Source organism: Sciurus carolinensis, chromosome 4 (genome assembly GCF_902686445.1).
Source record: "Sciurus carolinensis chromosome 4, mSciCar1.2, whole genome shotgun sequence".
In the NCBI taxonomy this organism is placed as follows: Eukaryota; Metazoa; Chordata; class Mammalia; order Rodentia; family Sciuridae; genus Sciurus; species Sciurus carolinensis.
Genome location: NC_062216.1, coordinates 101893719 through 101911855, shown reverse-complemented (window position 1 = coordinate 101911855; position 18137 = coordinate 101893719). Strand labels below are relative to the sequence as shown.

The 18137-nt window shown below is 34.1% G+C and overlaps 1 protein-coding gene across 6 annotated transcripts in view; it reads right to left on the bottom strand.

Annotated features, from left to right (window-relative positions):
- Positions 1–18137, bottom strand: part of Cntn1 (contactin 1) — a 364554-nt gene that overhangs the window by 144018 nt on the left and 202399 nt on the right. For 4 of the 6 annotated variants that reach the window (XM_047548778.1, XM_047548779.1, XM_047548777.1 and 1 more), the window contains 2 exons: positions 5236–5296; positions 3706–3738 (listed from right to left, as the gene is read on the bottom strand). In XM_047548778.1, coding sequence (XP_047404734.1) covers positions 3706–3738; positions 5236–5296 — 94 coding nt within the window. Of the gene's footprint in view, positions 1–3705; positions 3739–5235; positions 5390–18137 lie in introns of those variants that run through there. The other 2 variants (XM_047548775.1, XM_047548776.1) reach the window with 1 other exon arrangement.

Genomic DNA, 18137 nt, shown 5'->3' with positions numbered 1-18137 from the left:
CCTGGACCAGTGTCCAGATACACACTGTGATTTATACAACTGGCACAGCATCTTTCCAGAGCTTCCTAAGATCTGCCTTCATCCTCAGATGTGCCATGTTCCAGCTGATGCACCTACTTCAAGAATCCAGTCTATGGAGCTATCACATATACTAAAATAGTAATAATCACTAAAATATCACTCGGATAAAAATGTACTGAAAATAATGCTAAATAACCATTGTAAGACTAACTGAAATAATATCCAGGAAATTTGGGTGAAAATGCTCTAAAGACATGGGAAAGTCCCTGTCTGCCCTCCCTCCAACCAAGTCATGAAAATAATTATTTTTTAATATTAGCTTTGGATATGATAGAGTCCTAGCAAGATGTAAAGTATAAATTACAGATTATTTCTCATTCTAATTATTCTGAAATAAATACTACTGTTTTATTTCTTCACTTTATACTTTTTGTCATTGAATTATAAAGAATTTTAAAAATATTTATTTTTATTTTTTGGTTAGCCTAGATGAAATTTGGTCCTGAAATAGCTGCAGATTTGTTTTATTCTTTTTTTCTGATAGATAAATGCAGATGACAAATGAAAAAGCACCTAAAATAAGTAGTTACTTTCAAATGATATTATTATTATTAGGGTGTATGTGTGTTTGTGTGTGTTAGTTTTGTGTGGCTGTAACCAAAATCCCTGACAAAAACAACTTTGAAGAGAAAAAGTTTATTTTGGGTTCATGATTTCAGAGGTTCAGTCTATGGTCAGTGGATTCCATTTTTCTGGGCCTGAGTGAACTAGAGAATCATGGCAGAGGGTGTGGCAGAGGAAAACTGCTCAGTTCATGTAAGCCTGCAAGCAGAGTGAGGCACCAAAACATAAACCCCCAAGGCATGACCCCAGTGAAACACTTCCTCCAGTCATGTCTCTCTGCCTACACTTATCATCCACTACATTCATTTAAATTATTAATCCACCAAGTGAATTGATCCACTGATTATATTCCAAATCTCATAATCTAACCATAAATTTTGGGAGGACATCTCTTGTCCAAACCATAATTGTATGGGTGTGTGTGAAAGAGAAAGAGAAAGAGAAAGAAAGAAGGGGAGAGATACTGGAGATTGAATCTATGGTCACTCTGCCACTGAACTACATCCCCAGCCCTTTATACATATATATATATATATATATATATATATATATATATATATATATATGTATAAATTTTTTTTTGTACCGGGGATGATTAAACTCAGGGCCATTTGAACAGAGCCACATCTGAAGCCCTCTTTTTATTTAAAGACAGGTTCTCACTGAGTTGCTTAGCACCTCACTTTTGCTGAGGCTGGTTTTGAACTCACGATCCTCCTGCCTCAGCCTTCAGAGCAGCTGGGATTACAGGCATGTGCCACTGCACCTGGCTATAATTTTTAATTGTGAGATAGAGTCTTGCTAAGTTGCCCAGGCTGACCTGGAACTTGCAATCCTCCTCCCTCAGCCTCCCAAGTAGCTGGGATTACACATGTGCATCACCTCACACATCTCAAAGGATTCAAATAGTAATTAAATATCTGAGCATTACAAGTTGGTTTTATGCAACTAGATTATATTCATTCTCTTATCTTGATAGAGTACAATATTGCTTTCACAAAACATGAAAAATTTAAAAAACAATTAAAAACATGAAGAATAATGAAGTTGGTTCTGATGATTTTACTATATATCATACATTTAAATTTAGTATAGATGAGTTTTTTGGTATTAAAAATCATTTTTTAAAATGGGGGCAGTTAGTGTTCTTATTGCCATCAGCTAGTGGTCAAATTAGCTTGGGAACATCTGGACATTTTATAATTCTTCTCAGAGAGTCACGATACTTTTTGTTAGAGCAATGCTATGGGTTAAATAAGGTCTCCTCCTCTTCCCCTAAAAATTATATGTCCTAATTCCCAGTCATCCAAATGCAACCTTATTTGTAAATAGGGTCTTTATAGAGGTAATCAAGTTCAAATGGGGTCATCAGGTAGATCCTGATTCAATAAGACTGGTATCTTTATGGAAGAGGAAACTTGGACATAGAGATGGAGATTCACCAAGGGAAGATTATGTGAAGAAATGGAGGGGTAACATCATGTGAAGTTGGTGACAGACATTGGAATTATGCTGCCATAAGCAAAGGAATCTGTGGGGCTAGCAGAAGCTGGAAAAGAAGGAAGAAGACATTCTCTTTAGGTCCCAGAGGGAATGCATCCCTCTGACACCTTGATTATGAGCATCTATCCTCCAGAACTGTGAGATAGTAAGTTTCTGTTCATTGTCACCTATTTTGTGGTATTTAATTATGGCAGCCCTAGGAAACGAATACATATTATACTTAGTGTATAAGTAGTATACATATTATTTAAAATTAATAATAAATGATTAAAATTAAATTTGCCAGTTTTTCCTAAATTTATTGGATAATGAAGTCAATTTTAATGAAACTACTAACATCCTACAAAACACTATAGGAGTAGTGTTTTTTTTTTTAATACTCTTCACTCTTATTTGTGTCTTGTCCTCTATTTAGAATTTACTCTACTTCTAACATTTAAAATACTTGAAGTTTCCTTTCCCTACCCTCTTTATCATTAAACATATCTTAGTTCTGCAAATAATTCTTTTAAAACATCCATCGCACTTTTTCTTATAAAAGGGTTATCTTATTTCTTACTACATGATAAGGGTTTTACATCAAGGAACACATCAAACTCATCCTTATACAGCCTACATATAGTGATTCCCAATTGACAAATGTATAAACAGAAAAGGCTTTGATGGACTTTGGGCTAAGAATTTCTTGTCCTTTTATCCCACTTGTGGAAGTTCTTTTCCTTCAAACTGGCATGGAATTCTCCAGTTGGCATGCAAGTTGTGGCACTGGTTGCTGAGATTCTTCCTAATTTTCCAATCTCCTATCATTATCATTATGCTTTTTCGAGTTACCAGTTTTATTGTATTCATTAAGCACAGTCACTATGCTACAAGCTTTCTTGCCTTCTTTTATCGGTACTCACGATTCTGATTTTTTCCAAAGTGCAAAACTGAGATTAATAAAAGTAAAATAATATACACGAGAATTCACAAAATCAGCTAGTGAGAACTAGGTTGTAGGTGCAAATCCAGGTTGGCCTTATTCAAGATTGCATTTGTTTCTAGTATACCATGCTGCCTCTATTTCTGCAAGAACTGTTGAGTAGTCAAAGTAGAATACAAAGTAACAGGATTGTCCATTGTTTAATACATCTTGAACCATAAATTCTGCAACATGTACAGGCTCCTAATGAAACCAAATCTTAAGTTTCTAACTTCACTGACTTCAGTTTTCTCTCTTAAGGCAATGCAAACAGTTTTCTAAAATAAATTAGACAGCTATAATGTTTAAAGTAATGCTTCAAATTATAGTAGCATAGCATTGTTACAAAGCATATAGGAAGATAATGCAGGCCACATTGAATATTTTCCTTCTGCCACAATCCTATTTGTGATTTATTCACTTGGCAATTGAACAAGCTGCCTTATTATCTCACAAAAACCATCATGTAAATTTCCTAAGTTATCTAACATTAAAAGTTTGTTTTCAAGTTTAGAGAGGTAATAACACAAGGAAGAAACAAGAATTGATTCAATTGAGAAAAGCTATTTAAGGGGTTTTCCCTTTCATCAACTTACCTCCATGACCATACCTTCTGTGCCATGTAAACTCTAAAACAAAAAAGAAAAAACAATTTTGACATAAAGTAATTATTTGAGTTGTGGTTTCAAACATTACTTGAATAACTGAGACTCTAGTTAATGACATGGGAGAATCAGTCCTTCACCTTTCAGGTAGAAGTATCTCTACATCTGTACAGATGTTATATTCTTGTCTTTACATTTTATAGTTGCAGCACTAGTTTGTAATCAATAAAATTCATATGAATTTTTGGTACTAATAAGATAATTTTGACTTCATACATATAAATAAGACTTTGCAATAATAATATTACCACATTTTTAATTGCATTTACATTACATATGTGTATACATATAATGTATGCAATTATATTTGTGCATGTGTATGTAATTATTATAGCTATAAAATACATAGTAGTCAATGTCATTAAAATTCTTAAGCAATAATGAAGCTCTCTTTTATGGATTCTGGAGTCGGCATAATAAAATTTTCTACCCAAAATAAAACACTATTTTTATTTCCTTAAAAATACATTAGGAATAGGATAGAATGTTCCTCAGTTTTATCATTAAAGCAATCAGTAAGAATTAATTAATGTAAAGGGTGGACACACAGCTATGTCTTGAACTTCAGCCACTATATGAGTCTACTGAGTTAAGATTATTGACATGAAGGTATCAGAAATACTGATTGTTAGAAAACACTACTTTCAGATAAAAATATGATGCATCTTGCCTTGGAGGAAATATCTCTGAGTGCTTCATATCTGTCTTCAAATGACAGACCTAAAATATTTGTCCTGAAACTGGAACACTCTCACAACTCCTTTGTTATTCTGAATGTGCCTACACACATTGTAAATTATTTTAAATATTATTTATCTAAGATTGACTAAATTGATCAAAGATATGTACAATTCAATACTGTTTTGTACCTACTCATAGTAACTCTCAAGAATTGATTATTAATTTTCAGGAATTTTATGAATCAGTTGTTAAACACAGAATTAACATTTACATTATTATGAAGTTACCAATAAATTTATTAAAAACAAAGGGAACATATTTAAAATCATTACTTTCAAAATATTTTAACCACTTTTCATTTCACTGTTGAATTTAAGTATTTCGTTATCTGGATGATGAAAATAACTATTTAATGGTGAGCTGTGACCCATTGTTTCCAATTCCAAATTAAATGATTTTAATTTGAAACTGACAATCCTAGGAGGATTTATTCTCAGGAGTGGACAAATGCGACATGCCAGAAATTCTTCCCCTTAGATATCCAAATTTTAAACATTTACCAGCATATTACCATATGAGGTGACAAAATCCTGTGAATTTTAATTGAAAGCAAAAATTTTAAAAAATAGGGTCAAGCCTAACATTAAATTTATTTACTCGTATGACTTGAATGTCAAAAGAAAACATTAATTTTAACTCCATACAACTGATTTAGTGAAATGCAAAACATATTTATTATGTGTGCATAGTTTATAGAAAATATACAAAGGATATGCTTACCTGCTAGACAGGTTGTAAATGAGATTATCATCAGATGACTAACCAGCAACCACATTTTCATCTTGTGTTTAATAGAAATTCATCGAATTTTCCAAAAAAAGAAAAAGAAAAGAAAAAGCTTTAGCTTTTTCGGCAGTTGGGTAGTATTAAACACCTGCATGAAGAAAAGAAAAGAAATGGAAGGAGAAAAGAAATGGAAGGAGAGGAGGGGAAATGTAAGGGCAGGATTAGGAAGGAAAAAAAGAAGAGGAAAGAAGGGAAACTGTTTATCATTTGGGGCCAACAACATTGTCAAACCTATTTTATTTTCTACTTCTAGCTTGTAGAATAAATTTTAGCTTATTTAACTACATTTGTAGACACTATTGTAATGAAAAGAGTAGATTCAGTATCACAGGACTGACATCCAGTACCGACACAGCCTGGTCATGAGCAAGTCACTCAACAGGTATGTGTTCAAGTTTTTTTTCCTCTCTAACCACTGAGTATAATAATCCTTTTCTACAAATAGTACAGTTGTCAACATTCCAATATTTATCATTTTCAATAAAGATTAAATTTAATTGAAGTGCTGATAGAAAGATTCATTTAAAGATGCATTTGTGTTAAAGCTTTGTGAACTCACAGGTATTATTAGGGTGATATGTTAGTACTACCTATTGTTGGTTTGTGGAAAATTTTTGCCATATTGCTGATTTTTATAGTAAAACACACTGATTAATAATATACTCATTCTTCCTTACTTTTATCAATTCATCTAACAAATAGTAAACTACTAGGGTGTGTCATCAAGGAAAAATCTAGTTCAACAATCAGATCTTTAGAATGCGGGGAGACTTCTTTAAAGACAAGGAGACAAACTTAGCAAACTAAGCTACAAAATTATGCAGCTGTCTAATTAAAATATCTTGCCCTTACAAAATTTGCAAAAATTAATGACCATGTAATCAATTACACTGTTGAGATTTCACCCAGGGCCTTGGAATAGTTTTATGCAAATGAGGGGACCCACAATTTAAGCTTTGTTATCTACATGGTATCTCCAACTGTATTAAGCATACAAATAAGATGAATCAAGAGAAAGGTGGAGTTTTCTGTCTTAAGAAGTTCCTAGGTCATTAGAAAAAGAGATGGATACACAAGTTTGTGTAATGAGATAATTATTTGGACTTATATGCTATTAAACTTGAAAGAAAATGTTAATCATTTTAATTGAAAGCATTGTAAAATATAGCACTGAGCATGTGCCCAAGTGTGGTAGGCAGGGCATGAAAGTGGTGATGCTGTCTGTGTTCTAAGATTTAAGTCATTTGATTACTTTGTAACTCAACCAATTATTCCTGGGTCTTCTTGAGAACAATATATCCTAGGGCATTAAGAAAAGACCTCTTAAATAGGACCCAACAGGAGTTTCAATTTGAAAAGACATTAAACCAAGTTTCAAGTGTTTTATAATAGAACAGAGAAATCTTACATCATAGAATTGAGTGTAAAACATCAGGTTATATACAGCAAGAAATAATTCTAAAAAAACTTAATGATGTAGTGTTCAACATAGAAATATACTTAAATATTATCCAAAAGAGCAAAAACAAAATCTTACTGATTACTCATATTTCACTGACATGTTGGAGAAAAATATGGGCTTCAGTTAACTTTAGTTATGATGGATTTTTGAGAACATAATTGCAACCTTGATTTTCAAGAATTCTAACACTTTGCATTTGGCTTGACCAAATGTTTACTGGCACCACGTGAGCCAGGATAATTTTTTTTTTTTACTTTCAGTGTATTGATTGCTCTGCAAATTATTTATTCATCTATTTATAGAAAAATTTGAGTTGGATTCTTAAAGAACACAGTAGAAATGAGTCAAATTATAAGCAGGAAATAATTAGAATGCTTTATTGTAAAAGAAGTACCTCATAGATAATTTTTAATTATTGATATTAATTTATAACCAAATTTTTTCTCTTGGAGATTCTGAGAATATATGAACTATACATCTGTACAGACAATATGAAATCTAGAATTTTTATTTCATTTTTCTTTTACTAAGCAGGACCATCGAGAAAGAAAAATAATTAAGTATAATTAAAATGAAGAATGAAGAATAATTCTTTTGGTTGTAGGAGAATCAGTGAAATGACCTGTGGAAGGTTTTTCAGTTTTTTTTATTTCAATGCTTCATGGTATCATTTATATCTAAATCTAGATCTAGATGAGAATTACTGGAATGTGTACAGATTGGCTGTGTCTTTCTAAGCTTTGTCAGACACACACAAATGTGTCTTAGAGCATTTTCTTGGCCCTTTGGTTTCTAACTCTTCCCATTGGAATATGCACAATAATGAGGACAGCCTCCTATTATGAGGAGAAAGGTAGAAAACATCAACAGGAATCCATGCAAAAACTGTTGTCTTCATCAATTTATTTTTAAAAATTAACTTGGACAACATATGTGCAAACAGTAGCAAATCACAAAGCATGTACAGCTCAGTGGCAACCAAAAGTGATTATTAAACTAGATTTTTAAAGTTCTAATTTATTTACTAATATACTATATATTATTATTTAAAACTCTAAATGACTCTCACAGATATTCAAATTTAAGAGCAAGGGATCCTGGTGTAGTTTTGTTATTAAGAGAGAAAAGGAAATAGAGGCAAAGGATAAAGTTCAAGTCCTCTGGTGTCCGCCATATTTTTCATTTTGATGGACTGTGGCAGGGAGATTGGGTCTATTTACCCATTAACTTTAAAGATAGTCTAAAAAAGTGGGCAAGTCTAAAGAAAGGATTATTTGTGCTCACACAGAGCAAGTGATTTTAGGAAATTGAAAATAAAATACAGACTATTTTTTCTAGGTCTAGGATATTATTTAACACTTCCTTCTCAGATAACAATCACAGTGTGGGAGAACTCATGCCAATGCATAGTCAAAATAATCCAATAGAAGCCAGATAGATTTTGTGTGAATTTTACCCCAACAATTCTTTAGCTTGCTACTTTGGGCAAGTTACTCAAACTTTGACTCATTTTCCTTACATATAAAATTTAGAAAATGCCCATTTCCTAGAACTACTGTAAGTATTACATGAGAACTTGCATGTTAAGATATTTAGTATATTTTTTTGGTAAATATTAATTTATTATTCTACTAGGTCGTAGACCTGTCAGGGCAAGGGACATGTTTCTTATTCATTGTTCTGGCTCTCTGCCAAGCATGTATATATTTTATTTATAATTGATATATATGTAAAATAAATGAAAGAATAAATGAACCATGTGCATTACTATATTCCAAAGCCCTTGCCATAAACCAACTGAAATTTAATTTTAATTTCCTTAAATAAGGATAAGATGGTGACAATAGGTACCAAGAACTGTATCTTAGTGAGGCTTTGATCTTTCTCACAGATTATGATGACTTTAAAATGTGCTCTTAAAGATGTTCTAAGTATCAATATTTTAAGGCATTCTAGATTTGCAGTTAGTTGAGTGTTGATGGAAATCTGTCTTTCAGTTGGAACATGCACACTCTAATCAGAATGCAAAGTTTTTTCATTGTTTTGAGCCTCTATGTCTTATACCATGTTATCTCTTCCTTCACTTCAAAATGTTGCCATTTCAATGGGACAGTGAGCCATCACTCTGGTGGCATGTAATTTAGTTTGCTTAATGGGTTTCTTGCAGGTTGGGTATAAAAGCGTCTTTCACATCTTGTTTACACATGTGCTTTCTGCTTGTGATTTGCTCTACTGTGTCACCAGTTATCCAGTCATCTGTGACTCCTGATCACATCCCTCAGCAGCACAGTAGAGAAGCTAAACTCATTTCAGCTAATGTGGAGGAAACCACCCTTACAAGTTCTCTCTTAAGGACGTAGCACTCAGCAACTCAGTCCCTCTCTGACCTCCATGGGCTTGGCAGTATTGCAGCAAATGAAGGGACAGAGGAAGAAAAAAAGTAACTATGACAAACGCGTCAGTTACAGGGGCAGAATTGTTCCATCTCAACAACTGAAATAAAAGAATGATCAGAAGCACGCATACATTCCTGTCCCTGAGGCCATGCTAGGCTGGCCAGCTCCCTGAATTTCTTGGCTTTCAGAGAGTCCTGTGGCTCTTACACTCCCCAGTCTGGCATCAGGCCACTGGATATTATATCCCACAACCCATCAGAGCTCTAAGGGACTCTAGTGACTGGCTCACCACTGACATATAGTGGGGCTGTACTAATGTCCAAAAGAATCCAGCTTCCTCTTTTCTCCAGCACTCCACTAAATCTCTTAACTATGTCTGGAAACAACAGCACCTCTCTATGTGGTAAAGAAATGCAGTAGGATTCCCCTTCTTCCTTCCTTCTCCCCATGCCTGTCTTTCTCTCTCTCTCCCTCTTTGCTTTAGACAATTCTAGTTGAGAAATGTGGGCCATAGCTAGATATGCATTCTGTCCGGAAAGACACTGTCTAACTCTTCTGCTCTTATGCAAGATAACTCAAATAAATTATTCAGAAAAGCATCAACAGTACATTAGCAAGCATTTAGTCACCAACAATTATTTACAAAGTATTTAATACTGCTATATAATGAAAACATGTTCCATCAAGACCAATAAAACAAAATTTTCATTGCACTAATGGTTACTTTATCTACATTGAGGGAAAACAAGATCCCAGGAACACTGAGAAAATACTCAGATGTATGAGCAAGTGGTTCCATCTGTTTTAAAAAGAAAAAAAGTTTGTTTTTTTTTTAATCTTCAACACAATTCATGAAAGGTGATTTTAAAAGGATAGTTATCCTAAGTATAATTTCACCTGGTTCCTCGTCCTCACTCTGTTCTGGTTCTGAAGAACATTTGCTATCAAGTTCTATTTCCAAATGTTTTGAAGAAGCTTGTTAGAGTTAAGCACAGATTATTCTAGTTGAAAGACACCAATACCTCCTACTCTTTAGTTCAGAACTGGGGGACATTTTATTCTCAGAATCATTCTAAAATACTGCCCCTGCTGCTCTGTCCCTTAATCTTTCCAGTGTTAGTAGCCCAGTCTGTAAAACTGGATATCATCCTTTTAATTTAGAGAATTATTGTGACAATTAAGTAATGTGTATGTTTGTAGATGCATAAGTCTTATGATGTGTGCTTGTAATAGGGGGATAATGAATAAATGAAATTTCCTGGGAACAAAATGTTTTTTGAATTTTTAAAACACTACTTCTTTAGAAAGGGGATGTTATATATTCAAATGCTAACTTCATTAAATACTTTCATTTAAGTATTATATCTCTCCAGTTCATTTAAACATAGATGTCACAACTTTCTCTAGTTGAATAGTGGTGTGTTTTAGAACTTCAGCTCTCGCTTCACAGTGACTTCTTTAAATTCTATCATCAAATTATTGTTATTTCAGTCTAAGCTTTTTTATGCAAACTTATAAACAATGTTTGACTAACTTACTGCTATTGTCAAGTATATTTAATAAAAAGATCTGAAGAACATTGTGCTTTAAGCCAAGGAATATAGTACATGCCCAAGGAAAATATCCCATTTTCTGAAAATTATTATATAAGTAGTATCCTTTCTTTTTCAGAATAGAATCATATATTGCTTGACTAGCAGACAAAGCTGCATTGATCTGTGGTGGTCTTCAGATTACAAGAATTTAGCCCCTGACCCAACCTACTATTGCATGTGATTGCATGTGAAGGATACATTTATTTGCAAACAGTTTTTAAAAATAAAACACCCTGGGAGTGTGAAATTTAATAACTCGGAGGATACTAGGGAGGGGAGGGATCTAAAGGCTTTTTGCAGATATGGATATTAATTGAGTGCTGACAACATAGCCTGCGTTTTTGCAGAATGATGCACACATCTTAGATAATTGAATTTATGCTTAAATTAATTACGCTTTTATTTTTTAAATGATATAATGCATCCAAAGGAACTTCAAAATAGTGGAACCACATTTATAATATTTATAGCATTTTTTCACATGGTGTCATACAGAACCATCAATGAAGCAGTTGTGATTATTCACTGGATTTCAGGAAACCATCACTATTACTTGGTAGAATAAATAGAAAGTCCTATGTAGATTTTATCCCACATTGTAGGAGTGTGTGTATGTGTGGTTAGGTACTTCATAAAACTTGAGAAAATGCACAAAGGCCCTGCTGATCCCAAACTCTGTCTCACAGGAAACTGGTATGGTAACAATACCACACAATTGTTTTTCTTGAAACTACAAAACCTGAGATGTTAAAGGAAAAAGAAAAGATTAATAATGAGCAAATCAAGCAATGTGACTTCTTGGTTATTGGAAATTCCAAGAATCTTATTCTAAATCAATGAATAAAGGAAGTGCTTTTATTAAGCAAGATTTAACAGTCACATGCATATTTATGGGGTTCCACTCAACCTTTTTCCCATCAACACATTAATAAAAATCAGTTTGCTACTCAAGGGCAAAGCCAAATTTTATTTTACTCTGAATTACCAGAATCTAGTGCTAGGGTTGTCAAAAAATTGTTGTTTGAAATCTAAGTGAATATTCAACAAAAATGTGGTAAGACATAGAAGGTGAGTTTAATAGGAGTTGAGGAAAGATGAGAGGGAGTACAACTGATAACACTCCTGTGGTCAAGGATTTACAGGATTGACAAGGGAAAGAAACTGAATGGAACAAGGTGGCAAAAGGGTAAACCCAGCAAGGTTACTCAGATGCATGAGGACAGTTTGGTTACAAGCAACACACACAAACACACTCACACATGCTTAAAATGTTACAAATCATTAATTGATATATTATTTCATATGATCCTGACCACAACTGTCTGAGTTTTCAGAGACAGACTAGGTTATAGGGATCATGTGGGTCGCCCAAAGACACGTAGCTAGTGACAGAACCAGGATTTGAATCCTATTCCAGACAACTTTTAATCCCATATTTTTACTGCTTAAAGTTTTAAAAAGATACTTAAAATATGTCCTTACTGTAGATAATAAGAAAGGATATTTTATGTATTCAATGATTAACAGTTTTCATAACTATGGGTCAGTGTTCTGCAAAATGTAGTCTAGGGGCCACTACTTTAACAATGTTTGGGTGCACTTGTTAATAAGATAAGAGTACTGAGCAACTCATAAAAATAATCAATTTCTGAAGATAGCCCAACTTATCAGAAGTTAAGTCAAACTTCTCAAGGAATAGATAGGTTCAAGAATTATTGAAGTGAGAATATTAAGTGAAGGTTGTAATATTTCCACCACACCCAGAGACAGTCTATAGGTAAATTTGTGCATGCAAATGTGTTCTAAAGCCACACCTTCAAGCAATGCATTCTAAATTATACTATGCCCCACGTAAGAATATACCACAGTGAGCCCCACTTGCACATAATTATAATGCACTAATTAAAATAATGATGATGATGATGATAAAGAGCTATTAGTAGAGTAGACTGAGCAGATCAGTGGAAGGGAGGAAGAGAGAGAAAGAGAAGGTACTGAGGAATAAGATTGATCAAATTGTGTTCCTATATGAATGTGTCATAATGAATCCCACTATTAAGTATGATTATAATGCACCAATAAAAAATTATAAGAATCTATAAAGAACTCAAAAAACTCTACACCAAGAATACAAATAATCCAATCAACAAAAGGGCTAAGGAAATGAACAGACACTTCACAGAAGAAGATGTACAAGCAATCAACAGATATATGAAAAAATGTTCAACATCTCTAGTAATAAGAGAAATGCAAATCAAAACTACCCTAAGATTTCATCTCACCCCAATTAGAATGGCGATTTTCAAGAACACAAGCAACAACAATAGGTGTTGGCGAGGATGTGGGGAAAAAGGTACACTCTTACATTGCTGGTGGGGTTGCAAATTAGTGCAGTCACTCTGGAAAGCAGTATGGAGATTCCTCAGAAAGCTTGGAATGGAACCCCATTTGACCCAGCTATCCCACTCCTTGGCCTATACCCAAAGGACTTAAAATCAGCATACTACAGAGATACAGCCACATCAATGTTCATTGCTGCTCAATTCACCATAGCCAGATTGTGGAACCAACCCAGATGTCCTTCAATTGATGAATGGATAAAGAAACTGTGGCATATATATATAAAATGGAATATTACTCCACCATAAAGAATGATAAAATTATGGCATTTGCAGGCAAATGGATGAAATTGGAGAATATTATGCTAAGTGAGATAAACCAATCTCAAAAAACTAAAGGACGAATGATCTCGCTGTTAAGCAGATGAGGACATATAATGGGGAGTGGGAGGGGTTAGCGTTAGGGTTAGGGTTAGGGTTAAGGAGGGTGGTAAGAATGTAGGAAGGAAGGACTGTATAGAGGGAAAAGAGGGGTGGGAGGGGTGGGGGGAAGGGAAAAAATAAAAATGAATCAAACAACATTACCCTATGTAAATTTATGATTACACAAATGGTATGCCTTGACTCCATGTACAAACAGAGAAACAACATGTATCCCATTTGTTTACAATAAAAAATAAATAAATAAATAAATAAAAATTATAAAAATTTAAATAAAAAATAAAAATCAGAAGATATGCAACATTTAATAGTCTATCTCTTAAAATTGTGTCTGTACTCTACTTTGGCATCTAGCCACCCAGACAAAATAGTCTGTCTACATCTGATTAACTTTGTCATATCATAATGAAAACGGTGTTTTGATATGTGGCTTTGAGTAATACCTAAAAGTGTTCTGACTTTCATATGAGACAATCTTGTTGGATTATATAATGACCTGACTGTGCTTTTCACTTCTCTTGTTGCCCAACTGCCACTCAAATTGATCTGCGATAACGGGACTACTACAAAGAAATGTGTGCTGTGATACCTTCCATGTGAATCATATCAAAAATCCAAAGTTGAATTTAATAAGTCTTTGAGAGCAGAAAAAAATTCCCATGCCAGCGAGACTGAATGTTCAAACTTCTTTCTCTTTTGCTCTCACAGAGTTACACAAAAGGACAAGACCTGTGAAGAAACAGTGCCAGATTGAAGAGCCCACTCAATTTACACTGAGAGTGTTAAGGTCCTCCCAAGCTTTAATATCCCCTCCGTATGGCTTTATTCCTCTGTGGAGATGCCCACATTTAATAAAAAGGCTTCATTGCTGCTGTCATTTCTGCTTTCTGAGGCTCCACTCTAAGCCATTTGCTCTCATGTTTCTGCAAAGGCTCAGGATGTTAACAGCTGCTCCATGCTGCACAGTATCTTTATGTTCTGCAAGTAAAAGAGTAGGTATTGATTCTACTCCACCTGTCCAAAGGTACATAGAGTTTCTTAATGCCTTCTGACAGGAGACCTACACACATAGGGAGAATGAGGTTGATGATCTTATAACTCCTATGAGTGGCTGTTCAGGTTAAGAAATATGCCAAAGACATGTCTCCTCCTGGGAGAGCATGGTGTAACCATGGCAGTCTATTTTGTAAATAAAAGGGAAGAATCACTGAATATAGAGCATTATATCAGTACTTGACCTAAGGAACCATTCATACGTAAGCCATTTAAGTCCTTATTACTAGAAATAACACAAGATAATTTTTCTTTGAAATGCACTTCAATGCAGTTTTGAAAATTCAAAAGCATTTATTTTTTTAAACACATATAACAGGAGTTCAATGAACATTTGCATAATTTGACCATTTTGACATCCATATTTATAGTATGCTGTTCTAAGACCAGGAAATTTGATTTATTTTCTTTGAAGAATATGCAACAGAATAATCACATAGGGTAGATGGAAGGTGAATTTTTTTTTCTTGCAAAACTGGGGATTGAACTCAGGGGGCTCTACCACAGACCTAAATTCCCAGACCTTTTTATGTTTTATTTTGAAACAGAGTCTCAATAAGGTACCCAGACTGGCCTTGAACTTGTGATCCTCCTGCCTCAGTCACCAAAGTAGCTGAGATTACAGGTACATGCCACCATGCCCAGTTGATGAATGGTAATTTTTGATTATTCATTCATTCATTCCATATATGTTTTCAAATTATCTACCATGTCCAGAAATTATGTAGGAGCCACACAAATTTGGTAGATCAGAGGTAAATATTTAGCAAGGGAATTTCTAAATATGATCTCCAACAGCAAGGGCTGTCTTGTGCTTTTTTCCTACCTACATTACCTACCTACATGATGCCTTACATATTGAGGATTCTCAATTAATACCTACCAAATAAATTTACTGACTAACGACTAACAGCAGATCTTTGCTCCATATTTGACAAATAGATCCACATGAGCAGAAAAAAGTAGCAACAGCGAAGTCATAAAGTAGAAAAGGAAAGGTCAAATTCAGAAAACACTGAGAGTGTTATATGGCCAGAGCATAATCTTGAGGGATCATTTAAGAAAGGCAAGTTGGAAGAGAAGTGTGATGAAACTGCAGGAGCATAAAGGCCCTGGGTTGAACTTTTGGTTTCCTCCCTGGATAATGAGTTGCTGGTGAATAGTTTAATCCTAAATGCTTTGGTTCATGACAGCTCTGTGCTTCACACTCCTTTCAAAGGCTCCATTACTGAAAAGGACATTGGAGAGACTCCCTAAATCCTGAGTCCTGATGCCCGTGGGGTGTTGAAGTGTTGGATGTATATTGACAACATGGTCTGGGGCCATACAGAGAGTTTGGTCTCTTTTTATTCAGATTTGTATAAAATTTAATTGAGTAGCCAACAGGACAAGAGTGAATACATGCATAATTTCATATAAAATTACATTAAAAAGATGTGAATCATGCAAAAACTGAAATCTAAAGGACTAGGATTCCATAGTTTCTGGTAAATATTTATTCTCTCTCAATGTATGTATTTTATTATATCAAATCAAAGTCTTAGCAAACAACAAATACTAATTACCTACTATATGAAATTTCTTAAAAGCCTCAAATGGTAATAGAAATAGAGGCAAATTATTAAAACTTAGGAGCTTAGATTCTAGTGAGGTACAAGAATGAGAGAGATCTCTCTAAATCTACCTTTTAATCCCTACCCACCGAGAGGAAGCATTGTCTATTTTAAGGAACATATATCCAGATTTCTGAAGCTTAGTGCACAATATAAAATTAGATTTGACTTTCAGAAAATGTAACTGTCTTGTACTTCTCTGGCTCAAAGTTTATCAATGATGCATCATCATTTCATAATTCACTCAACAACTGTTATTGAACACTACTTATAGACAGTATACTAGGCCACAGAATTAAAATCAATTTAAAAGTCCTAGTTTAGTAGTCAAGATATCCTACTCCATCTTGCAACTTGTAACTAGGCTCCACTTCAATAACTTAAGTATTAACTCAATTAATTAACATAACCCAATAATGTAGCTGCTATGATTAACCTCAGCTTGTTGATGAGAAAAGTCTCATGTACATTTCAAGACCCAAATCAAAATTTATTCTTATAGAAAATGGTCTTCTTGGCTAATCTTCTCCTCAGAGGACTTTTCCCTTGTCTAAAGTCTAGGAGCAGCTGTTTGGCTTACACAGTAAAACCTTATTATTATGTATTAGGTTGTTGCTGCAGTTTAGATCTGAAATATACACCAGAAGTGCATGTGTTAAAGGCTTGGTCCCAAATGCAGCAAAGTTCAGAGATGGGGCTCTTGAGAAGTTATTGGATCATGAGGACTCTGACCTCCTCAGTCGATTAAGCCATGGGTATTCATAATTTAATGGCATTATTAGTGATGGAAACTGTAGGAGGTGGGACCTAGTTGAGGGGAGTGAGTCCTTGGGGGCATGCCCTTGGGGTCTCTCTTATCTCTGGCCCCTTCCTCCCTCTCCGTAGCTTTCTCTGCTTTCCACTGCCATAAGGTGAACAGCTTTGCTCTGTCCTGTTCCTCTGCCATGATGTAATAATGCCTTACTACAGGACCAGAAATAATGGGGCTGACCAATCATGGACTGAAACTTCTGAAACCATGAATCAAAATAAATGTTTCTCCTCTAAGTTGATTATCTCAGGTACTGTGTCCCAGAGAAGAAAAACTGACTAATACAGAAAATTCCTATGTGAACTCTTGGAGTAACTGTTTCACTTACTCAGTAATATTTTGTTTTTATGCTCTTGCTTATCTTTTAAATGTGATGCTACTTCCAACTGAATATAGTTATATTTGATTAGAAAATAATATTTGAAGATGATTTCAGAGGATTAGAAAAATAATATTTTGGAGAAGTAATTTGTTTGCTGAGATCTGGTATTTCTTATAAGTCTTAATGGCCTATGAAGATAATTAATAAATAGAAAAGAATATCTGACCAGAAAACTGGTCTGCAAACTGGACCTATAGTAATGGTATTTTAGGTTTTTATTCTTATAAGGTAGTGAGATTGAGAGAAAAGTACTTGTGGGTATAATTAGACTAATTTGTATGACTGGATGGCTTTGGGCAAGTTATTTTAGCATTTGAGAAATGGGAAAAATAATAGTTATAAGAATTATATGAAAAATGTTACCAAGACCTATCATAGTTTCTCTTTCCTAGTTACTAAATTACTAAGGAAAAAGAACATGATTTATAGGAGGCATCATATTTCTAATGGGAGTTAGATACTTTGCTTAGTATATGGATCAATAAATGTATGTGTGCATGTTTAATAACATTTATGTGTCATAGAAGGCATCTGATAATTAAAAGGAAAAGTAAGTATAAATACCTATGCAACTGTGTTCATTCAGAGCTCTTAATCACTATCAAATATTTAATATTGGTTGAGGGTAATTCCATAAATTTTTTTGTAACTGGGAGAAAGGATACAATAGGACTTCTCTTCTGAGACCTAATGACATTTCTAAGGCAGTGCAGTTGCCCCTATAATTTGCAATGTAGATAGGCT